At 41.2% G+C, this 25931-nt stretch overlaps 1 protein-coding gene across 10 annotated transcripts in view; it reads right to left on the bottom strand.

Annotated features, from left to right (window-relative positions):
• The window catches only part of CDC42BPA (CDC42 binding protein kinase alpha), a 199160-nt gene that overhangs the window by 98708 nt on the left and 74521 nt on the right, over positions 1 to 25931 (bottom strand). For all 10 annotated transcript variants that reach the window (XR_009450251.1, XM_059677595.1, XM_059677601.1 and 7 more), the window contains exons 6-8: positions 11678 to 11771; positions 3332 to 3532; positions 1007 to 1255 (exon numbers count right to left, since the gene is read on the bottom strand). Coding sequence is in view for 9 of the 10 variants with exons in the window: in XM_059677595.1 (XP_059533578.1) it covers positions 1007 to 1255; positions 3332 to 3532; positions 11678 to 11771 (544 nt within the window). In the remaining variant the exon portion in view is untranslated. The remainder of the gene's footprint in view (positions 1 to 1006; positions 1256 to 3331; positions 3533 to 11677; positions 11772 to 25931) is intronic.

Genomic DNA, 25931 nt, shown 5'->3' with positions numbered 1-25931 from the left:
TGTTTCTATTTTGTTTATTTCTTTACTTTGTTCACTAGATTTCACATATAAGTGAAGTCATCAGTACTTGTCTTTCTCTTATCTGCCCTGAATATGGTACTTACTGAACAGTGTAAAATGATATAAAATTAATATAAAAATTCTTAGGGCAGAATTAAAACCATAAAAAATAATTGAATTAAAACAAAAAGTCAATTTAAAAGGCTAAAAATGCAAAAAACAACAATTTTATGTTCTTAGTTTTATAAATTCTAATTTGATAAAACATAATGGTTTAGGGCAGAGATTGACAAACTATGCTGGCCTGTTTTAGTACTTCACACAGCTAAAAATGGTTGAGTATTTGGCTAACCTGCTGGTCTGCCAGTAGCCTCAAACATGGCTACAACCTCAGGATAGTAAGGCTGTAGATTCCTTTACCCATTCATTTCCTGCCAAGTTTGCCGTTTCTAGTGGCAATACCACTGGGCATGGGTTATTTAGCTCCCAAATCCAGGCAGCCCCCTGGACAGCAACGCTGCTGGGTGTATAAGGAGCTGACAGCTAGCAGCTCTCCTGCCCCACCCAAGCTGAGGTGTGGGGGGGGGGGGGAGGCAGCTGTTTTTAACCAAGTTCAGTGGTTTTTCATGAATAGGTGCTTCTCAATTTATTTACCTTGGATTAATGTGTCAAGCCCCGAAATGGTTAACAATTTTATCTAATTTCATAGTGGATTTTAAGGAGAGATTTGCCATCATGAAGTTCACTTTTTTAAGCATCTAATTTGTCCTCTTCTTAGGAAACGTAAAGACATAACTAATCTAAGAAGTAAACCTTTGCATTTTGATTTTGCTCCTAGTCATGAATAACTATGTTGGCGTCAGTACACTCTCTTGATTTCTTGCATCTGTGAAGAAATACTAGAAGCCACATCTATCTGACTGACGGCTGATAAGGGGCTCCATAAAGCTGCTTAAGAACCACGTTAAAAAGAAACAGGGACAGATCTTCATAACGCCATACTCACTGAATTCTTTAAACAGTCATCATCCACGTCGAAGTTCGATGTGTCTGTTGGGCTACTGACTTCCGGAATATAAGGTGCTTCACAGTTTTGAATATTATCCCAATCAATTCCACTGAAAAATGGGTGTTTCTTAAAATCTTCTATTCCGTTTTGACCAAGTCGATGTTCTCTGCTACAGATGAGCCTGCGAATAAGATCCTTGGCATTTTCAGACACATCTGTCAGCTGAGGTGGGAACTGAAACCTCTCCTATACAGAGAGTAATGGAAACACATTATAAATCACCATTTAACTTACTATAAGGAGGTTAACATTTATTTTCTTGAAAATGCATTTTCTTTTCAAAATATCTATAAGAGTATACTGATTCAAGGTACAGACACTGAAGAAAATATGGGAATAAGTGAGAAAAGAATGTCTTCCTAAACAATTTTAATTTCATGTGTGACTAAGTCATACATGCACTGTAGTAAGAATAAATTAAATGCTAAAATACCTTAAACTGCTGTCAGAATCAAGAGAATTCATTAAAAATAGAATTTGCCTGGATATTTCAAGAGTACAAAGGGTTCATACAAGTCACATACTAATGATTAATAATAAACATTTTTTTAAAATGGAACATGTACTTGACACCATTGAAAGTGCTTTCCGCATTTAATCCTCACAGCAACCCTCTAAGCCGGAGGGGGGTAAGGGGAATGTGCTTATTATTGTCCTAATTTTTACAGAGGAGGAAACTAGGGCACAGAACTCAAGCAACTGGCTCAAGGCCACAGGCTAGTAAATGGCAGAGCTGGGATTTGACCTGAAACTGTCTTGACTCCAGCATCTGTGTTCTTAACCATCATGTTATAGTACAATGACTCCCCTCTGAAATGCTTTCATGCTTTCTACAGCTCTGTAGCTATTCACTGTCTTTCAACTCGTCACCACTATTTACCAGATTATCTTTGCAACCAGGTAGAAGAGCATAAATTCTATAAAACTGGTTTATATATGTGTGAAGCAACTAATCATAACTGTGTCAGTAGAACCAAGTAAAAAGAATAGATTATCACTCCCTTTATGGAATACTCCTAGTCACAATCCAAGTGTTTGCAATTTCTCACAATTTTCTGAGACCGATCAATCTATTTCCATTTAACTTGGTATTAAGTAGATTAAAGTTTTATTAATTCACTCCTGTTGTGCATCTGGATTATTTTCATTATTTGGTGATCATAAATAATAGTAGAATAGGTATTCTGGTACATACACCTTTATTCTACTGAAGATTTCCTGAGGGTAGATTACTGCAGCCGAAGTTGGTCAATCAAAAGTTCCAAACATTTAATCAACCAAAGACCTTTTATCCATAACCCATGGACACAGACAATAGGGTGGTGAAGGCCTGGGGCGGGGGCATGGGAGGGTTGGAGGTGGGGGCAGATTGGAGGAGGTAAATGGGGAAAAAAGGGGACATATGTAATACTTTCAACAATAAAGATTTTTTTAAAAAGTCCCAACCATTTTTAAAGACTCTAGATGCAATCTTATAAACTTCTTGACGGAAAGGTTATATCAATTTATATTCGTATCAATAATGTCCATCTAGCCCACCTGGCATGGCTCAGAACCAGGAAGTCATGGTTCAATTCCTGACCAGGGCACATGCCGGTTGTGAACTCGATCCCCAGTAGGGGCATGCAGGAGGCAGCCGATCAATGATTCTCTCTCATCACTGATGTTTCTATCTCTCCCTCTCCCTTCCTCTCTGAAATCAATAAAAATATAATTGAAAAAATAATGCCCATCTCACTGGATTATTTATAGTACAAAGTACAATTTTTCTTTTAATCTTTATCAATTTGACAGGGGGGAAAGTATCTTATTCTTATTTTTAAAAAAATATATTTTATTGATTTTTTACAGAGAGGAGGGGAGAGGGATAGAGAGTTAGAAACATCGACGAGAGAGAAACATTGACCAGCTGCCTCCTGCACTCTCCGCACTGTGCCCGCAACCAAGGTACATGCTTGACCAGAATCGAACCTCGGACCCTTCAGTCCGCAGGCCGAGGCTCTATCCACTGAGCCAAACCAGTTAGGGCTCTCTTTCTTATTTTAATTTGCATTTCATTTATCACTGTAGTAGTAATGATTGCTAGAACCAATAATCTTATGTAGAGTTAATGGACTTTGATTATTCATGTTTGTCATGTTCCCTATTAGCAGAGAAATTAGATCATATACTGTTTTTAGAAAAATATTTTGTTTAAATATCACATTCAATTTATTATATATATTATTTATATCAATTTGAAAAATAGTAAAGTATACTAACTTTGTGATTCATGATTTTTCCATATGTCTCCACCAGAGATTCTGCATAAAACGGTGTTTCTCCATAAAGCATCTCATACATACAGACTCCCAAAGACCACCAGTCACACTCGGGTCCGTATCTGCCTTTTCCATCTTCCATGGCTTGAAGGATTTCAGGAGAGATATAATCTGGAGTTCCAACAGCCACTGAGGACTGAACCTGAAGAAATTCACACTTTTAGCAATCTACTATACTAGAAACAAATAATTTTGAAAGTATTTAGATGTGTTTACACAATAGACAGTATCTCAAAACTATAATTTTGTCATTATCTGAATTTAGCTTCCTTGTACATATAAATTAAATTTTACATAATCTCTACACCAGGGGTCCTCAAACTTTTTAAACAGGGGGCCAGTTCACTGTCCCTCAGACCGGTGGAGGGCCGGACTATAGTTTAAAAAAAACTATGAACAAATTCCTATGCACACTGCGCATATCTTATTTTGAAGTAAAAAAACAAAACGGGAACAAATACAATATTTGTATTTGCATGTGGCCCGCGGGCTGTAGTTTGAGGACCCCCGCTCTACACTAATAGTTCTTCAGGTTTTATATTATAAAACCTTTATTACAGCTGTTACTGAATTGACACATTTAGGGTAACAATATAGGATAAACACCACAGCCAGAAAATTCAATATTTAGTTTCAAACATTCTTTTTTTTTAACTGGTATTTTTTTGCATTGGAAGAAATTCACAATTGATTCATATATACTTATGTCTACCTGCCTTTGTTCCATCAGGTGTAGTTAGAACATTCTTATTATTGATAATCTGCCTAACATGTATACATAAAAAAAAATGTTTACAATTAGTCACGGGAGAAAACCGCTCAAAAAAACTTGGCTGATACTTATCAGTAACCTGGAGATCATTTTTAAATACCTTAATGAAAACCCAAGGAAATAAATTATAATGATGTCCTACAAACTATTTAATTAAAAAATTATATAAAAGGAAAAATATATCCTTCAAAAAATAAAGTTCCGATAGAGAAAAATAGCTGGACATATAATGAAGGCAAGTTAGATGTAAATTAGAAAGTGATAGCTAAAAATGATCCTGGGAACAATTTTGTAAGAAGCTTTCAATTAACAGAAAATTGGTTCCTTGTAAGATTTAAAAGAACTTATCAAAAAATGAACATTCTCAAGGCAGAATTCTGGTTAACATTCTGAGTTTCCTGGACTAAATTACCAGTCTTTGTAATCATTAGAATAGACTACCTCTGGCAATACTGAGATTAAGTAATTTGAAAACTCCTCCGTTCCAAACTCTTAAAAATACTAGATAAAATGTAACAACCTTTTAAAATAAACATATACATAAGCGTTTAAAAATAGAACTCTTTGGGGCCAGAAACTGAGAAATGGTGGAGAACCTGGGGTGGTAAGCATTAAAGCAGGAGGGGGGTTGGGGAGCTGTTAGTTTTCACTTTCTATTACTTGGATTTTAACGTGAGGACAAAAGAAAGGCGTTGAGCATACATGAGAGGTTGCCCATGTAACCTTTACCCTGGAGAGTACACTGTAAACAAAAAGCTGAATTTCAAAACCCTGCCACTCAGCAGAGAAGATAAGACTTTCTGCCCATCTTGATTGCAGCTGACGTGTGAAGAAACTTCCTCCTCCAGAAGTCCATAACCTTAGGTCACATGGTCCCACCGCCTGGCATTTTGGTTCACAGAGCTTCCATGGTCCAGATGTTCTCAAGTCAACAAACTGGCAAAACTACTGGCACCATATTAGGTGCCCCAGAAAGCCTGGCATAACAAACTTAAAACTACTCCGGAGGTACATGCTCACAGATGGTCACAGAGGATTCTCACACATAAACGCCCACCGAAGATGAGCTGCCAACCCAATCACATAACCTAAATGAGTAATATCCCATTACGAGCAAGTCAGAAATCTGACCAATACACTTAGACTCCAAACAAGTATCAGTTCCACTTCATGAAATATTTTTAACTTTCTGACATTTTATTTTTTAATCAAAAGCGTAAGAACAAAATGATGAAAAAAATCAAATCAAATAGAAGTCCTAGAAATAAGTCATTAAAATGAAAAATACAGTAAATATGTGAAAGATATGAAAAGATAAATAAAACCAGATACACTTCTATGTACACTGTAATTAAAAACTACAGAGCACCAAAAACTAAGAGATTAAAAACATTAAAGAATAAAGAGAGATTACCTAGCAAGGAATGAGAATTAAACTGACAGCTGAATTATTAATGCTAACATAGCCGTCAGAAGAAAATGGAACTGATTCTTCAAAGTGACGAGACGAAATAATTGCCAAAATTATATTCCCTACCTATCTACATTATGATACAAGAATGAGGGTTAAATAAAGACATTTCCACACAAAGACTGGGTGAACTACTACATGTAGACCCTTTCAGATAAACAGAAGCACTAAAGAACATACTTCATAAAATAAGAAAGTTAACCCAGATGGAAGATGTGATACCAGAAGCAATGGTGAACAAAGACATTAGTTAACTTTGTAACTTTTACAATTAGCAAAATTGTGAACAAAGTTATTAGTGATGAGGAAGAAAAGGAGGAAAGGAAAAGGAGGAGGAGGAGGAAGTGGAGGAGCAGCAGAAGGAAAAGAAGGTGGCAGAGGAGGAGGAAACTACTTGAACACTGAAAAGTGAGGTGAAACTAAAATCCTAGAAACAAGAACCTGTCACTAAGGGTGCAATTAGGATTGAAATGGTCTAAGTTTCTTAAAGTGGTCTAATGTTTATGTTATTACACATTATCTTTATTTACTTTTTAATTATTATTTTTAATTGTGGTAAAATACTCATACCATAAAGTTTACCATCATAACCATTTCCAAGTGTACAGTTCAGTGGCATTAAGTACATTTACACTGTTGTGCACTTATCACCAACATCCATCTCTAGAACTGTTCATCGTTCAACACTGAAGCTGTACCCATTTTTAATTTATCTATTTATTTGTTAATGGACACCTAAGTTACTTACATTCCTTGGCTATCTATATAATAAAAGCCTAATATGCTAAGTGTCTGGTCAGCTGTTCAACCAATCAAAGCATAATATGATAATGATATGCTAAGGCTGCTCAACCACTCACTATGACGTGCACTGACCACTACGAGGCAGATGCTCCGACCAGCAGGTTAGCTTGCTGCTGGGGTCTGGCCAATTGGAACTGAGCGAGACTGGCTGGACACGCCCTGGAGCTCTCCTGTGGTCCCTCCTTGGCTGCCCAACCTAGTGCGTCCCTCCCCAGCCCTGATCGTGCACTGGTGGGGTCCCTTGGCCTGGCCTGCACCCTCTCACAATCCGGGACCCCTCGGGGGATGTTGGAGAGCCAGTTTCATCCTGATCCTGCAGGCTAGGCTAAGGGACCCCACCTGTGTACAAATTTGTGCACCGGGCCTCTAGTTGTAAATAATGCTGCTACTGGACATAGTGTACAAATACCTCTCTGAGTCCTTGCTTTCAATTTTATGGAGTATGTACTCAGAAGTGAAATTCCTGGATCATGTGGTAATTCTATTTTTAATTTTTTGAAGAACTGCCATATTGTTTCCAGAGAGGTTATAGAATTTTACATTCCCATCAACAGTGTACAAGGGTTCCAATTTTCTACTTCTTTGTCAACACTTGTTACTTTCTGTTCTTTGTCATGGTAGCCATTCTAATAGGTATGAGGTAGTATCTCATTGTGGTTTTGATCTGCATTTCCATAATGATTAGTGATGTTGAACATCTTTTCATGTGCTTGTTGGCCATTTGTATATCTTCTTAGGAGAAATGTTTATTAAAGTCCTTTGCTCATTTTGAATTGGATTACTTGTTATTGAATTGTCGGTGTTCTCTCTATATTCTGGATATTAACACTGATCAGATACATGATTTGCAACTATTTTCTCCCACTCCATAGGTTACCTTTTCACTAAGATGACTGTCCTTTAATGCAGAAAACTTTTTACTGATTCCAATTTACCTATTTTTTCTTTAGTTGTCTGTTGTGTGGTGTCACATCCAAGAAATCAATGCCCAATCCAATGTCATAAGCTTCCCCTATATGTTTCCTTTCAATGTTAGTTTTAGCTCTAACATTCAGGTCTTCGATCCATTCTGAGCTAATTTTTGTATGGTATAAAATACACTAAGTTTCTTGTTTTAATTAGGAATATGGTAGAAAACATTAACACTAGATTTTAGGTCAATTATAAATTTTAAAAAATTTAAGATAAACATTAAAATATTTGAAATAGAATGTAAAACTCCAAAGAAGTAACGAAAAAGAGAAATAAAACTAAATTTGACCAAGCCAATAGAATGCAGGAAAGAGGGGGGAAAAACAAAACACAAGCATGTATGTAAACAAACAAGCAAAACCGAGAGTAAACAGCACAAGAAAGGGTAGTAGAAATAAATACATCTACAATCACAGAATTCATAAGACTAAATTCACCGATTAAAAGACAGCAGTATCACACGCATGACAAATAAAACCAAAATCAACATTGTTTTTTTAATCCTCACCCAAGGATATGCTTTTTAAAATTTGTTTTAGAGAGCGGATAGGAGAGGAAGAGGAGAGAAACATTGATGTGAGAGAGAGACATTGACTGATTGCCTCCCCTACAAGCCCTGACCTGGGATCGAACCTGCAACCTGGGTATGTGCCCTGACTGGTAATCGAACTCATAACCTTTGGGTGTATGGGACGATGTTCCAACCAACATAGGCATCTGGCCAGAGCCAAATAAACTTTTTTTTTTTAATCAGCAATAATCTGTTTTAAAGAGTTGCATCTAAACATAAGGACACTAAAATATTAAAAAGTAAAGGGACAGAAAAGATACATGAGGCAGGTTTTAAACAAAATAAAGTTAAGGAAGCTATATTAATATAACTCAAAATAGATTTTAAGGCCAAAATCATTTAAACAATTTTTTAATTTATTAACTTACATATAAAACACCCTGGAATAGCGATTCTAAATAACAACATAGCTACAAAAGAGTTGTGAAGATATTGATGATTACAGGGAAAAATTAATAATTTAACATCATATTAAGGATTTTTACATAAAAGGTAATACATCAGAGAGAAATAAAACTGGTAAGAATATAAAATATTTGAACCAGTTAACAAGTTTAATCTTACGGACATTATAGAGAATCCTGCACCTAAAAGTTAGAAAAAATGTATTCTTTTCAATAAACTTGTAATACTTATAAAAACTGAGCTATTACAAAATCAAACAGCGAACAGTGACAAATGCCAAAACACTAGTATCAATTAGACCCATTCTCCATTAAAATAAAACTAGAAATAATTAAATATGTTGGATATTAAAAGGCATACATCTAAATAATTAATGGTCCACAGAAGAATTCTAACTAAAGTTGGAAAATATTTAGAACTAAAAAATAGTAAAATGCTCTACATCAAAATTTATGAAGGAAAAGAAAAGCACAAACATTAGGAATGAAAAAACTATGCACGTAAAAAGATTTTTAAACTAGGAAGAGTTCAGCCTGAACAATTTTATACCAATAAAACTGACAGCTCATTGACAATAGACAATGGTCATAGAAAAAATATAACTTATCAAAACTGACTCAGGAAGAAATAGAAAACCAAAGAGACCTATAACCATTAAAAAATTTGAATCAATAGTATAAAATCTACCTAGAACACAAAATAAAACAGAAGAAAGCAAAACCTCATAAAAGCAAGGGTGATTTAAAAGTGATTTGTACCAATTATATAAGAAACAGATAATCCTTGTATTATATAAACTATTCTAGAGCCAAAACAGGCAAGGGGAGGAAACATGACTCCCTTGTTCATTTTATAAGGCTAAAATAACCTAAAAATAGAAATCAGACAAGAACAGTTTGAGAAGGAAAATTATTTGCTATATCAAATATGATGAATCTCAGGTATGAATTTCAGGTAACAACCTAAATTTGCTAATATAAAATTTTAGCAGAGTCTATCTAACAATTTGTTCAGATATAGCAATACAACTTCAAGATAAAGTTATGTTGATCCAAAGAATGAATGATTTAACTTGGACAATCTATGTCATTCATCAGATTAACAGATTAAAGAAAAAATATCCTTATATCATCTCAGTGGATGCAGAAAAATCATTTGATTACAACAATAACAACCCTAGCAACAAACTCACAGTAATCAGAAATAGAAATTTCCTTAACCCAGTAAAAAGCTTACAGCAAACATCATACTTAATTTGATACTACAGGAAAAACACCATTAAAGTCAGGGACAAGGCAAAGAAGCTCCCTATTACCACACCTATTTAACATTGTGCTGAAGGTCACCGACTGCATGGTTAAGAGAAAAAAATAGCAGACACAAAGATTTGAAAGACCAAAACCCAAAGCTCATCATAATTTGTGAATTATATAATTGTCTACGTAGGAAATCTAGAAAAATCTACAAATTATTTTAAACTTATAAAAATATTTAGCAAGATTGATAGGTTCAAGCTACACCTACAAAAATCAATTGTGGTCCTATATAACAGCAACGAGCTATCCAACAACAAACTTTAAAAAGTTGTTTATATTAGGCCCCACCCCCCAAAATATCCACAAGATGCCTAAGAACAAATCTAACATTACTTAAAGGTAATGAATTTATAGTGAATATTATTTTAAAACTTAAATAACAGACATAAAAGAAAACCTAAAGCAATGGAGACACCAGTCATGGATAGTAAAATTCCATGTTATTGAAATAAATTTCCACAAAATCTCTGGATATTTAAATCTCTAAAGTCAATGCAAGTCTACAAGCTTGTGTTTGTGAAAGGGTATTTGTATGTGTGTATACTATGGCTATAAACTGATAATAAAAATCTAACAATCATATGGAAAAACAAATGGGGCACCAAGAGGCTGCAGGCTCATCTTGGTCTAGACACATACCAAGGTTTCAGGTTCAATGCCAGGGTGCCACACATAGGGGAGGTAACCAACAGATGTCCCTCCCTCCCTCCCTCCCTTCCTCCCTCCCTCCCTCCCTCCCTCCCTCCTTCCTTCCCTCCCTAACTCTCCATTCCTCGCTCTCTAAAATCAATAAACATATCCTGGGGTGAGGATTTTTTTTTTTTAAGTTACCTCCTTAGGATAAATTTTTAGAAGTCAAATTACTAGTCCAGAATAATATAACATTTTCATAGTCTTTAGAATGTATTTTACTAAACTGCTCTCTAAAAACATTTATGCCAATTAAAAGGATATATATTTGGACTTCTGCTATATATCCAGGAAACTGATGTAAAAACAAAAACCAAAACAAACAAGGGAATAAACTTGGGGCATATAAATTTTAAGTGAGTGAAAGAAAACAAAGGAGGCCCGAGTTAGCAGAACTAAGGCAAATGGTAACACAAAACTAAATCAACATCGAGGATTTCCTGGTAAAAGCATTCATTTCTGAACACTGTCCCTCCGGAAAATCAACTAGAAAAGAAAGACAAAAAAATATAATGAAAGCAAAGAAGCTGCACTTTCTTTCTCCATGTAGGGTTTATTTTCTTTGCCCATCTGGAAATGTAAAAATATCTCAAGTACAATAATAACCAGGTCAGCTAAAGAAGGAAAAAACAGGGTCTCATAAGAGGCGTAAGTGACCATCTTCAGATCATTAATATGAACAGTTTAAATGGCATGTGATTTTATAGACAAGCCCCACTATGAATAAGTATGCCTAAATACCTCTGGGGAAGAAAGTGAAGCATAGAAGGATGGGTGGGTGGGTGGACAGATAAATGGATAATATAAATAAACTAGAGGCCTGGTACACGAAATTCGTGCACTTTGAAGAGAGGGCCCCGCCCCCTCCGTCCGGCCTGCACCCTCTCGCAGTCTGGGAGTCCTGTGATCGATCACCCCGCAGAGGGAGGCCCCACCCACCCGCTGCAGCCCGTCAGTCGGTGGCCTTGGTCTCCCTCTTTGGGGCGATCACAGAGTCTCCCCTCACCCCTCCGATTGATCGCCCCGCCGGCCGAAGGCCTGCACCTCCTTGTTTGGGGCAATCAATCGCAGAGCCCCCTGGCCAATCGCATTGCACCCGCCTTGGCTGGCCTGCCACCGGTGCATGTCATAACATGGTCATCCGGACAGTTGTTCTGCTATTCGGCGGTTTGGTTGATTTGCATATTATGCTTTTATTGTTATAGGTGGTTTCTAAACAGATAAAGAAGACAAGTAGCAAGAAAAATGTCTGTGGGTGAAATAATTTAAAAATTATCTTTCCTTACCGTTCCATCTTCCATCAGTTTCAGACAAGAGCCAAAATCTGCTAACCGAATATGTCCATTCATATCCATCAATATATTATCAGGTTTGATGTCTCTGAAAAAAATACATCCCATTTTTGGTTTGGAAGAATAAACATAATTACATACGTGGTAAGATCACCGTTCTGTCTAAAAATCCTAACTTCTTTTAAAATTAATACTCTAAGAACATCTATTTGAGTACTTTATGGGTTCAAATCCTGGCTCTGGTTCATATTAAAACTTTCTTAAACACAGGTCATTTCAGTCTCCTGGAGATAAAAAGTACTGTGATAATTTTTATTCCCCACCTTTAAACTTGCACATATTCCAACACACCTGCAGTAGTCCTACTTTCTGCATAAACAGGGGTGGGGAACCTCTTTCCTGCCAAGGCCACTTGGGTATTTATAACATCATTCAGGGGCCATACAAAATTATCAGCAACCCGATTTTAAGAAATTGGGGTGGAGAGAGTAAGAGAGCAACCAAAGGATTTGTATGCATGCATATAAGCATAACCCATGGACACAGACAGTAGGGGGAGTGAATGCATGTGCTGGGGGGTGGGGAACGGCTGGGGAAAAGGAGACTTATGTAATACTTTCAACAATAAAGAATTTTTTAAAAAAAGAATTTAAAAAAATTAGCCTGCTAATTTGGTCAAACATTTAATTCACTCACCCCTAATGCCTTGGCAGGCCCAGACCAAATGGTGTTCCCCACCCCTGGCATAAAGAGAAGAGCCATAATTACTTGATACCTACTAACTTCTAGCCCATGAAATTCAACAGGGAAAAATGTACTTCCTAGACCTTGAATGTAAATGTAGATAAGTAAATTCTCAATTACTGCACGTCATGACAAAACAAAGAAATTGCTTCATAAAAGGGACTTTAAAAAACAACAAACAACTGCTTAATAATAATGCATATTATATAAAGGTACCTATTATTAGTAACTGGCTTATAAGATATCCATATCTAATAACAAACTAAATCAAACCACTTTTTGTATGTTTCTCCATTTGAACAATAAAACATGTTGCAAACCTAGGAAAATCATACATGAAATAATTTTTGTAAAGACGACTCAGCAATGCAGAGTTTCTAAACATACTATTAAAGATTATAATTGTGAAAAACTATAAGATTAGACCTCCACAATTCACTATACTTTTAGAGGAAGGAAAAGGATCTTCTATAAGCATTACATACATGAAAAAATTATATTGCCATGTGGTTAATGGGAGCATGGTAAGGTTATTATAATTTAACCCAAATGATGCCAGCCGAGGCCTCAAAACCTCAATTTTCCCACCTGTAAGAGGGGATAATATTATTAATGCCTTAACTGCTGAAGTAATTCCTTTGAGTGTGTCATACATCACAGGTTGGCAAATTATGACCCACAGGTCAAATCCAGACCACTGTCCATGCATACATTTTATTGTAGGATTCATATATACCAATGCCACCATAGGACTCTGTATTTTTCTGAATGTCTTTAAACTTTGTAACTAATACAAGCCTGTGTGTAGTGTTTTGCAACTTGGTTTTATTCTAATATGTTCAAATTTTTCCATGCTGATAAATTTTGCTCTAGTTCATTAATTTTCATTTTTATATGGAATACTTTCATATACAAAATTTATTTCTCAATTTCCCCTGCTTATAAAATTTAGATTGTTTCCAACAATTTTAGATTGTTTTAGACTTTTATGTTGCAATTACACAAAATGCTGAGATGAATATTTGTATGAATGTCTCCTAGTGCTCATGTGTGAACATTTCTCTCAGTTGTGCATGCAGAAGTGAAACTGCAGAGATGAAAGACAGGTGCATCTCCAACTTTACTGACAGGATAACTGGTAAGGCTGAGAATCTTTTTTATATTATCAATGGTCATCTTAGATTCCTATTCTGTAAAATGAGTTGATATCCTTCCCACCTTTTTATACTCTGTGTGTATTGTATGTTTTGGTTAATCTTCTAGAATTCTGTTTATTCAGATTTAGTTGCATGTGTTACAAATCTCTTCTCCCAGCATGAGGGCTTGTTTTTTCACATTGTTTATATTGTCTTCCTTCGTTATTAGAAAAACCCAAAAAACTACTTAGTACTAATGTAGTCTTCTAATTTACCCTTTACTCACTTTTTTCAGCTTTATTGTGATATAATCTATAATAATAAAAGGGTAACATGCTAATTAGACCGGACATCTTATGGACGTCCTTCCTGACGAAGCCAGGGCTGGAGGGAAGCCAGCCTGGGTCCTGGGTGCCTGCCAGAGGCCGGAGGAGGGAAGCCAGGGTCCTGGGTGCCAGAGGGAAGCTGGTGCCAGCAGCAGGGGGAAGAAAGGCCTACTCTTGCACGAATTTTCATGCATCGGGCCTCTAACTAACTAATTAACATCCTATCTAATAACAGACAAACATGGTAATTAACCGTATCTCTGACACGCTTCCCATTGGCTAATCAGGGTGATATGCAAATTAACTGCCAACCAAGATGGTGGCCGGCAGCCAGGCAGCTGAAACGAACAGGAGGCTTGCTTGCTCCAGTGAAGGAGGAAGCCAAGGTTCCCCACCTGCCGCTGCTGGGCTCTGAGCTCGCACTCTAAGAAACAATGTTGCAATTATAGAAGCTAAACAAACGCCAGAAACCTGCTTTCAGCCAGCCAGTCGAGCTGGAGTTGCAACAGTGTTTCAATTATAGAACCCAAAACAAAGCCAGATACCTGCTTTTAGCAGCTGAGGTCTCAGAGCTGGAGCCGAGCCTCAGAGCTAAAGCTGGCTCTCAGCTCCAGTGACAGCCATAGAAGGTAAATAAATCCCAGAATAAAAAAAAGAAAAAGAAAAAAAGGAGAGGTTGGGAGCTTCAGTCACCCGCCAGCCTGAAAACGGCCCTCAGCCCCTCACCCGGCTGGCCAGTCACCCCAGTGGGGACCCCCACCATGAAGGGGGTGTGACCAGCTGCAAACAGCCATCATCCCCTCATCCAGGCTGGCCAGGCACCCAAGCGAGACCCTCACCCTGATACAGGACACCCTTCAGGGCAAACCAGCCAGCCCCCACCCGTGCACCAGGCCTGTATCCTATATAGTAAAAGGGTATTATGCCTCCCAGCACCGGGATCAGCGGAGCTGCGAGGCCTCCCGAACCCGGGATCAGTGGAGCCACGAGGCCTCATGCCCCGGGATCAGCGGAGCCGCGAGGCTTCCAGGCACTGGGATCAGCGGAGCCGTGAGGCCTCCTATCACCGGGATCAGAGGAGCAGCAAGGCCTCACTGCCCCTGTGTCAAGCGGAGCCGCAAGGCCTCCCAGCACCGGGATCAGCAGAGCCGCGAGGCCTCCCGGCACTGAGATCAGCGGAGCAGCTGATAGGGAGGTTGTGGCCTCCTAGCACCGATCAGGGGGTTGGGGAGCTCCCCCCTATCAGGCACAGAGCAGGGCCGATCAGGGGGTTGGGGTGCCTTCCCCTGTCACGAACAGAGCAGGGTGGATAGGGAGGTTGTGGCCCCGCCCCCTGTCACACACAGAGCTGCAGGGGGATCAGAGGGTTTGGGCGTTGCCCCCTGTCACGCTGCTCCAGGGGCCAGGAGGCCTCGCGGCTCCGCTGATCCCAGTGCTGATGGGGAGGTTGAGGCCTCCTAGCACCGAGATCAGCAGAGCAGCGAGGCCTCACTGCCTCGGTGTCAAGCGGAGTTGCGAGGCCTCCCAGCACTGGGATCAGCGGAGCCGCAAGGCCTCCTGGCCCCTGGAGCAGCGTGACAGGGGGCAGCGCCCAAATCCCCTGATCCCCCTGCAGCTCTGTGTGTGACAGGGAGCGGGGCCACAACCTCTCTATCCGCCCTGCTCTGTTCGTGACAGGGGAAGGCACCCCAACCCCCTGATTGGCCCTGCTCTGCGCCTGATAGGGGGGAGCTCCCCAACCCCCTGATCGGCCCTGCTCTGTGTGTGACAGGGTGCGGTGCCCCAACCCCCCCATGGGCCATGCTCTATGTGTGACAGGGTGGAGCCGCAACCTCCCCATCAGCCCTGCTCTTAGTGTGACAGGGGGGAATGCCCCAACCCCCTGATCGGCCCTGCTCTTAGTGTGACAGGGGGTGGCGCCCCAACCCCCTGATCCGCCCTGTTTTGTGTGTGACAGGGTGCGGTGCCCCAACTCCCCTATTGGCCCTACTCTGTGCGTGACAGGGGGGAGCTCCCCAACCTCCTGATCGGCTCTGCTCTGTGCGTGACAGGGGGGAGCTCCCCAACCCCCTGATGGGCTCTGCTCTGTGCGTGACAGGGGGGAGCTCCCTAACCCCCTGATCGGCCCTGCTCTGTGCAGGGCCCAAAGGCAACCCAGGCTTCTAGCCGGACCAAGGCTATAAAGTTTCAATTTATGGTTGGGTCACAACATGAGGAACTGTATTTAAAGGGCCAGAAGGTTGAGAACCACTGTGTTAGATAAAGGCCAACTATATTTCTTTCTGTTCCAACACTATTTAATGAATGACATCCTTTCACCATTGACTTATATTACCACCTACATCATAAATAAAATGGATTTGTTTCAGGACTTCCTATGCAATTTCACTGAATAGTTTTTATTATTTTAAAATTTTTTTATTGATTTCAGATAGCGAGAGAGAGAGAAAAAAAAATCAATGATAAAAGGGAATCATTGATAGGCTGCCTCCTGCATGCCCCCTATTGGGGATTGAGCCTGCAACCCGAGCATGTGCCCTTGACTGGAATCGAACCTGGGACCCTTCAGTCCACAGGCTGGTGCTCTATCCACTGAGCAACACCAGCCAAGACCACTAAACAGTTTTTAGAGTAAAAGAGAGCCTTTTAATAATTACTAGAACAACAGGCATAAACTGAAATTGTCCTACGCAAACGGACATGTATGGTCACCTGGTTTATGCCTATACCTGGACCAAGGTGACACTGTCTTAATTATGAGAGCTCTAAATTACCTCTCTATACCAAAAATACATGTTTTTAAATTGCCATGGCTCTTCCAGATGAACGCTAGGATTAGCTTAATATGTTCATAAAACATACTGAGATTTTGATGAGAATCACAATGATTTTATAGAATAACTAGAGGCCCAGTGCACAAATTTGTGCACTGGTGGGGTCCGGCTGGCCCGCCCCAATGAAGGCCAATTGGGGCCGCGCTGGTGGGGGAGGGGTGCATGGGAGGTTGGGTCCTGGGGGGGGCGGGGGCATGTCACAGCAACTGGTCGCTCCAGTCGTTCTGGTTGCTTGGCTTTTATATATATAGATGTGAAAAGAACTGATATCTTTACAATATGGCTCTTCTTATCCATGTATACTCGTACATTGAGTTTTCTTTTATGTCCTTCAATAATGACATTTTTTTCCATAGAGAGCTTACACATCTTGTATTTGCTATAATCCTACGTACTTTATAGTTTTGTTGCTATTGTAAGATTTTCTTCAAAGAATCATTCTCATTTTGCTTCCACTTTTAATGGGAATGCTTCTAATGTTTCACCATTAAACATGATCTTTGCTTTAAACTTTCAGTACAAACTTCATTTTAAGTAGCAGAACTACCTTCTACTCCCTAATTGTTAAGAGTATCAGATATATTAAATTAATAGATTTTCTAATGCTTAAACTCCCTAATTTTAAACAAAAATATGTAAAAGGGAAGTATTTTTAAATGAGTTAAGCCTTTTCTAATTCAGGATTCATGAAAAGAATAGCAAAGTAAACCTAATCACAGAGTATTGTAGATCCACAAATTCTGGTATGTAGTACTTTTATTTTCTTTTTGTTCCAAATATTGTGTCATTTCCACTGTGATTTTCCCTTTGCCATGCTTACATAGAATGCGTTTCAATTTTTCAAAGGATATGGACTACTTTTTAGGTTTCTTTTGATTTAATTCTATTTATTTATTAGTTCTTTTGGATTGGTATGTGAAATGCATTTTGCCCATTTTTCTATTACATTTGGTCTTTTCCCTATAGTTTCAGGAATCCTATATAACAAAAGGCTAATATGCAAATCGACCAGATGACGGAACAACCGGTCGCTATGATGCGCACTGACCACCAGGAGGCAGATGCTCAACACAGGAGCTGCCCCCTGGTGGTCAGTGTGCTCCCACAGAGGGAGTGCTACTCAGCCAGAAGCCGGGGTCATGGCTGGCGAGCGCAGTGGTGGTGGTGGGAACCTCTCCTGTCTTCACTGCAGCGCTAAGGACCCCTTGGGGGATGTCCAACTGCTGTGGGGAGTGGGCCTAAGCCAGCAGGTGGACATCCCCCGAGGGGTCCCAGACTGCTAGAGGGCACAGGCCGAGCTGAGGGTCTCCCTTCCACCCCCAGTGCAAGAATGTTGTGCACCAGGTCTCTAGTACTTTCTATGTTAGGAAGACTACTCTTTGTCCAGTATGTGAGTTGCAAATCTTTTTCCTCCAGTGAGCATTTGTTTTTTGAGTTTGTTTACAGACTTCTCCTCCCATGCACTCTTTTGTCTGTGTAATGAATTCATCAATATTTTCTTTTATGCTTTTGTGGATTTTGACTCAATTAGAAATATTTTATCATCACTGAAATTGCAAAAGAATTCTCCCATGTTTCATTCCATGGGAACACTTTTAAGTTTAACTTTTTTACATTTGGAGTCCTTCCTGGTATATCATGAAAGATAGGATCTAGTTTTATTTTTCCCACACACCATGTATTTAACCTCTGACTTGAGACCTGACCTTAATCACATGTTAATGAATGTAAGTAATTGGGGCTATTATAAGACTTTCAATTCTGTTCCATTAGTCTATCTTTTCACACAGTAGAAATATATTTTTAATTATTAAAGACAAATTTTAATATCTGATGGGAACAGTCTTCCTCACTATATAGTTATATATTTCTTAGTAAATATATCCCTAAGTATTCCATATTTTTAAGATATTATGGAACCTTTTCTTCTATATCTTTTTATAATTATTGATTGTCGCTAGATTAGAAACTACTTCACAAAAACAGGAATTTTTGCCAGTTTTGTTGACCACTAGATCCTCAGCACCTGGAAAAGAGCCTGACCCACTGCCGTGTGCAGTAAATATTTACTCCATGAATTAAGACTACAAAAGCTATTGATATCCTTCTTGAACTTTTGAACTTCTTTACCTTTGTAGTTTTTAGGTTAATTCTATTTGATTTTCCATGTATATCATCTATAAATGTAATGATTTTACTATTTTTACATGTCTAATGTTGTCGTTTGCCTAATTGTTTAGCTAGTATCTCCGGTACAATGTAAAACAGTATTGGTGACAATAGACATCTTTGTTGTGTCCTCACTTTAGTAATGTTACCTTTTAAGCATGATGCTTGACTTCTAAGGGGTGAGACACACATACAGCATGTTAAAGAAGCACCCATCAATTCCTATTTCACTGAAAAAAATATTTACTAAATTCAACAACTCTTCCTAATAAAAAATATAATCAATTCTAAAATGCAAATATTATATGTCTAAAATTTATACCGAGAGATATCAGCTTTAGATATCAGGTTATTGGAGATATGAGGTTAAAAAGCAGGAAAAAATAGCTTAAAGGAGTTCAATGTGCTTGCCACTGGAAAGCAAACATAAGAGGTATGGAGGGGTACTATTTTTTAATATAATCTTTTCTACACTAGCTGAGTGTTATTTTAATTACATGCAGTATTGCTTGATTACAATTAATTAAAAATCAAAAATACATGTGTATAACGACTGAGTCAACCCAAGAATATGAAAATATTCTGACTAAGCCACTATGATCATCTGCAGTCAGCAATATTTTTCAGTCAAGACAGTTAATTAATGGACATCAAGATCATAGACAGACACAATAATTTTATAATGAAAACCCTAATTGGTCTCTGTCCAACAGGAATTAAATTATACCCTTCATATCCGTATTATCTTGCCTTCTGACGCACTCCACATCCCACTCAGTCTATTCCATGGCTGAACAACAAGTCCCTCTGTTCCTGAAATGGCCAACAGGAGAGGAGCGCTCTCCTGCGCTTCTGCGTCAGAAGCTCAGGGGCTGTGAGTTAGCCCTCTAGCCACCGGTTGGGTTTGAAAATATTTATGCTTTTTTATTTTGGGAACAAAGTATAATACTGATAATGAGGTGTAACTTAGAGTACTCACGGGAGGAGGAAATGTGATTTCCCATCTAGTTGATGCTAAATATGACCTAAATTACTGGGCACGAGGAGGGCCTAAAATTTGTTACGTCCATGTACTTTATCACCTCAAAAAAGAAAACACATCCCTTCCTCCTTTTCAACCACCCGCAGCGTGACCTTCTGGGGTTTCCTTTTTCCTTCCAGGTGATTATCTCCATCTCAATCTAACTTCAGTGACCAAAAGAGAAGCGTCGGGGAGAAAGGAGACCAGGTCTGGCGCGGCCTGGGCCTAACCCATGCAGAGATGGCTCTGGTTCTTTGCACACCAGGTTTCTGAAGCGCCGGCAAAGTGAGGCAGACCAGATTGCAATCCCCACAAATGTCAGGGAGATGTGGATGCAGCTACTGAGTAAAGAATGCTCTTCGTTATTTCCTAAGAATGCGCTCACTGGAGTACAGGATGGAAAGAGACCCCAAATACAACCTAGGTAGAAAGATCGTTACACTTACATATTGACAACACACTTGCTCTTAGAACCTAGTCAGCATTTTGCTAAGAAACTCAAGCAGTCCTGGCTGGTGTACTCACTGGTTATAGTACCCCCCCCCAAGGGTCTTGGGTTCGATTCCTGGTCAAGGGCGCGTACCTGGATTGCAGGTTCGATCCTCAGCCCTAGTCAGGGCACCTGCAGGAGGCAACCAATCAATGTGTCTCTCGCACATCGAGGTTTCCCTCTCTCCCCCTCTCTCCCTCGCTTCCACTCTCTCTGAAAAATCAATGGAAAAAATATCCTAGGGTGAGAATTAGCCAAAACCAAAACAAAAAAACTGTCAAGCAGCCCTGGCTAGGCCCATGTGAAAAGAACAAAGGCCCCAGGCCTAGATCCCTGGCTGAAGCCTGAGCTGATGGGCCACCACCTTTGTGAGTGAGCCATCTTGATAGCTGATCTTCCCATCCCAGGTGAGTCACTACAACCCATGCTAAAGAGCAGGGAGAGAGCAGTCCCTGCCTCGTCCTGTCCAAACTGCAGACTCGTGAGCAAAGAGTGACTGCTGTCTTCTGTTAGTCACTACATTCCAGGCCTACGGTGGACAGACGTGCTGCTTCTCCTTCGACGGAGGGCTTGGTCCTCTTGTCAGCAGACGGCTCCCAGAGAGCCTCTCCACCACAAGGCCTGCCTTCTTGGGCAGCCACAGCCACTGAGTGACTGATACAGAACTGTAAAGACGCGCCATTTGGCTAAACGAGCACAACTCTGATGCTCTGATGGGCCACGAACTCTCCAGGATGCCTAGTGGGGCTGGCTGAGGTTTGGCCTGCCGTGCAATCTGGCTTCTCCCCCTTTCTAATCCTGCTTCTGCCAACACCCTTCCATAGGTTTAATGCACCTTGCATTACACATTCTATCTCTGTGCCTGCTTCTAGAAAACACGTTATACAGCAACGGATAAATAGGACAACAGGCCAGCAAAACGCCATTTTCTAATATAAGAAGCAAAGTAACTTCTGGGATTCAGAACCACTCAAGTCTATGACATCTTGCAAGTAAGGTGGCAGCCAGCCAACCAGATACCAAGTATCCTATCTAATAAAAGAGAAACATGGTAATTGGCGTACAACCGCTACCGTTCCCATTGGCTAATCAGGGCGATATGCAAATTAACTGCCAGCCAAGATGGCGGCCGGCAGCCAGGCAGCTTAAACTGAACATGAGGCTTGCTTGCTTCAGTGACGGAGGACTCCAATGTTCCCTGCCTGCCTTGCTGGCCTCTGAGCCTGCAGTTTAAGAAACATTGTAACAAATATAGAAGCTAAACAAAACCCCAGAAACCAGCTTTCAGCGAGCTGGGATCTCAGAGCTGGAGTTGATACAGAGTTTCGATTATAGAACCTAAACAAACCAGATACCTGCTTTCAGCAGCTGAGGCCTCAGAGCTGGAGCTAGGCTAAAGCTGGCCCAGAATAAAAAGAAAAAAGAAAAAAAGGAGCAGTTGGGAGCTTCAGTCCCAGCCTGAAAACAGCCCTCAGCCCCTCACCCAGACTGGCCAGGCACCCCAGTGGGGACCCCCACCCTGAAGGGTGTGTGACCAGCTGCAAACAGCCATCATCCCCTCATCCAGGCTGGCCAGGCACCCCAGTGGGGACCCCCACCCTGGTGTATGACCAGCTGCAAACAGCCATCATCCCCTCACCCAGGCTGGCCGGGCACCCCAGTGGGGACCCCACCCTGATCCAGGACACCCTTCAGGGAAAACCAGCCAGCCCCCACCCATGCACCAGGCCTCTATTCTATATAGTAAAAGGGTAATATGCCTCCCAGCACCGGGATCAGCGGAGCCGCGAGGCCTCCCAGCACTGGGATCAGCGTGACAGGGGGCAGCGCCCAAACCCCATGATCGCCCTGCGGCTCTGTGTGTGACAGGGGGCGGGGCCACAACCTCCCTATCGGCCCTGCTCTGTTCCTGACAGGGAAGGCGCCCCAACCCCCTGATCGGCCCTGCTCTGTGCCTGATAGGGGGGAGTTCCCCAATCCCCTGATTGCCCTGCGGCTCTGTGTGTGACAGGGTGCGGCGCCCCAACCCCCCCACCCCACGGGCCCTGCTCTGTGTGTGATGGGGTAGAGCCATAACCTCCCCATCGGCCCTGCCCCGAGTGTGACAGTGGCGGCGCCCCAACCCCCTGATCGGCCCTGCTCTGTGGGTGATAGAGGGCGGTGCCTCAACCCCCTGATCCGCCCTACTCTGTGCGTGACAGGGGGGAGCTCCCCAACCCCCTGATCAACCCTGCTCTGTGCGTGACAGGGGGGAGCTCCCCAACCTCCTGATTGACCCTGCTCTGTGCGTGACAGGGGGGAGCTCCCCAACCCCCCGATCGGCCCTGCTCTGTGTGTGACAGGGGGCAGAGCCCCAACCCCTATTGGCCCTGCTCTGTGCATGACAGGGGGTGGCGCCGCAACCTCCCCATCGACCCTGCCTTGAGTGTGACAGGGGGTGGTGCCCCAACCCCCCAATCAGCCCTACCCTGAGCGTGACTGAGGGTGGCATCGCAACCTCCCAATCCGCCCTGCTCTGTGCATGCCAGGGGGTGGCGCCCCAACTCCCCAATCAGCCCTGCTCTGAGCCCAACCAGGGGCTGCACCTAGGGATTAGGCCTGCCCTCTGCCACCCGGGAGCAGGCCTAAGCCAGCAGGTCGTTATCTCCCGAGGGGTCCCAGATTGTGAGAGGGCACAGGCCGGGCTGAGGAACCCCCCCCTCCCCCCAGTGCACAAATTTTTGTGCACCGGGCCTCTAGTTGTCAATAAAAGGGGTAGGAAAGCCCTGTCTGGCTGTGGATAGAGCGTTGGCCTATGGATGGAAGGGTCTCTGGTTCGCTTCTGGTGAAGGGCATTTACCTCCATTGCAGGCTCAATCCCCAGGGTGCGTGTGGGAGGCAACCAACTGATGTGTCCCTCTCACATCAATGTTTCTCTCTCTCTCTGTCCCGCTGCCTCCCTTCCCCTCTCTCTAGAAATCAATGGAAAAATATCCTCGAGGGTTAACAAAAAAATTAAATAAAAAGGAGAAGGGAAATTCAGGCGAAACATTAATTCTAACCTTGAAAATCAATGAAAACAGTGAAAGAGAAATGTTTAGAAGAGATTAAATCTCTACATTATCAATGTAAAAACATTACTCAAGTTTCTTCCTAACTTGAATATGAATCATACTAATCATATCAATTATCATTCACTGAAGTTTTTAAAATCAGTAATTTTCCTTGTCCCCAATCAAAAGCAAATTACATTTGGCTTAAAAGGAACAGTATTATTTTAAAACTCTCAGTCAAAATATTTATAATGATATATTTTTTTCTTATAGCATTAAGGATAAAAAAGCATTCCAAAACAATGACCATGTTGAAAAGCCAATATTCTATGGGTCGTTCTTACTTTAATACTTCATCGGACTGTCAATACCAGAGCATGATTATTGTAAATATTATGCCTGGAATGGAAAAGGTGGATATAACAAAACTGTATTCTTCTGAAACTGCTTTAAAATGTATCTGTGAACTGTTATTTTATCTAGGCACTCCTGTCTTCACTGAAATCAACTTGTTTCAAAATGCATACTCATTCACCTGACTTTTCTTTGGTAAATCCAATTTCATATTCCAAAGGTAACACAACTCTTGGAAACAAATAGTGCAAGCTGCCTCCTCCACGGGACAGGCATACTCACACTGATGTTGTTGTGTCCGTCATATCAATGTTATACGAAATGTAGATTAGCCAGACAAATGTGATTTTTTTGTAAGAAAGCCTCACTAGCCCTAGCCAGTTTTGCTCAGTGGATAGAGCATCAGCTTGCGGACCAAAGGGTGCAGGGTTCGATTCTGGTTCAAGGGCATGTACTTCGGTTGCAGGCTCCTCCTCGGCCCAAGCCCTGGTGGGGGCATTCAGGAGGCAACCAATCGATGTATTTCTCTCACACAGATGTTTCTCTGTCTCTCTCTCGCTCTTCCACTCTCCCTAACAATGAATGGAAAAATATCCTGGGGTGAGGATGAACAACCAAAAAAGCCCTCACCAGAGGCCACTGGGTGCCCTGTATATCGAAAAACTAATCTCACCCAAAGAGAGGCCTGGCCTTTGCCCTCAGGCAATGGGAGGGGATCCCGAGCTCCTGGAATATCAGGCCAGACAGAAGTATCTTTGTTTTCCTGGGGACTTGGCCACCAAGCAGTCTAGCAATGTGATTTATGAGAGATGTAATTTACAGGGGACATGTGGTATCTGTTTTACTTCTGGAACTAAAGGTACTACCCCAACCTCTGGGAAGGGCTAGAGACTAATGGTCAGTCATGCAAGCAATATGCTGAGACTCCCCAGAACTCTGGAAAACAAAACCTCAAGTGTGCTTCCTTGTTGGCAACACTCCACGCTACTGCGCACGTGGATGCGCCTGGTACTTCTCCTGGACTATGCCCCGTGCGCTGCTTCTCCTGGCTGGTTCCATCTGCACCCTTTCCATCAATAGGCTGTAACTCTAAGCACAGCTTTCAGTGAGTTCTGTGCGACCCTGCAAGTTATGGAAACTGAGGGTGGTTTTGGGAACCGCCCAAATCTGCAATTGATGTCAGACGTAAGGGTGGTCTTTTGGAATTGTTCCCGCTATTTCTGAAGTTGGCCCCAAATCCTCACAGTCACTGAAATATCAAATGCACTGTAATACAGTGACTGTCTTTATGTAACATAATTTCAATAATGGTGCACAGCCTGAGTTCACCTATAGCTAACAAATTTTAACTATAATGTTATCTATTCTTTATTCATTTCAGACTATAATGAAATTACCTCCTCCATTAGCAGTAAGAAAAATCACAATTTTGAAATGGGACTCCAGCCTGGGAAAGACTAGAGCGGTTTTATATTAGCTTCATGCCACGAAGTATTTCTCTCTCACCGTGAAAGTGTGATGGTTTTACATCTACCAAGAGGATACCTGCCGAGTCACACCACAAATCCACACTGAAGATGAATCAGCCCAAAGCCCTGGTGGAGGCCAGCACATACCTATCCTTCATAAAAAGCTTAGGGGACAAGGGATGGAAAACTCTCCAGAACTGAATTCCGTGGGTTTCCCCCAACAAACCCATTAAGATAGGTTGGATCCATTTCCTATAATGCATCAGTACGTTTTTATTTATTTGTTTGTTTTTAGAAATGTATTTTATTGATTTTTTTACAGAGAGGAAGGGAGAGGGATAGAGAGTTAGAAACATCAACCAGCTGCCTCCTGCACACCTCTTACTGGGGATGTGCCCGCAACCAAGGTACATGCCCTTGACTGGAATCGAACCTGGGGCCCTTCAGTCTGTAGGCCAATGCTCTATCCACCGAGCCAAACCAGTTAGGGCATGCATCAGTACATTTTTAGAGTTAAACATAATCTATAAAATGTTAACAGTAAGAAGATGAGGTCAATAAAACTGCAATCACAAACCTTGAATATAGAACAAATTCCACTGGGGAAACACGGGAGTTATGAAGAAAGGCATGAATGAGTGAATTGTTTTTAGTTTTTGTCTTATTTTTGAAC

The sequence above is a fragment of the Myotis daubentonii genome, chromosome 20 (assembly GCF_963259705.1).
Source record: "Myotis daubentonii chromosome 20, mMyoDau2.1, whole genome shotgun sequence".
Taxonomy (NCBI): Eukaryota; Metazoa; Chordata; class Mammalia; order Chiroptera; family Vespertilionidae; genus Myotis; species Myotis daubentonii.
The sequence above is the reverse complement of the archived record's forward strand: the minus strand, read 5'-3'. Positions and strand labels throughout refer to the sequence as shown.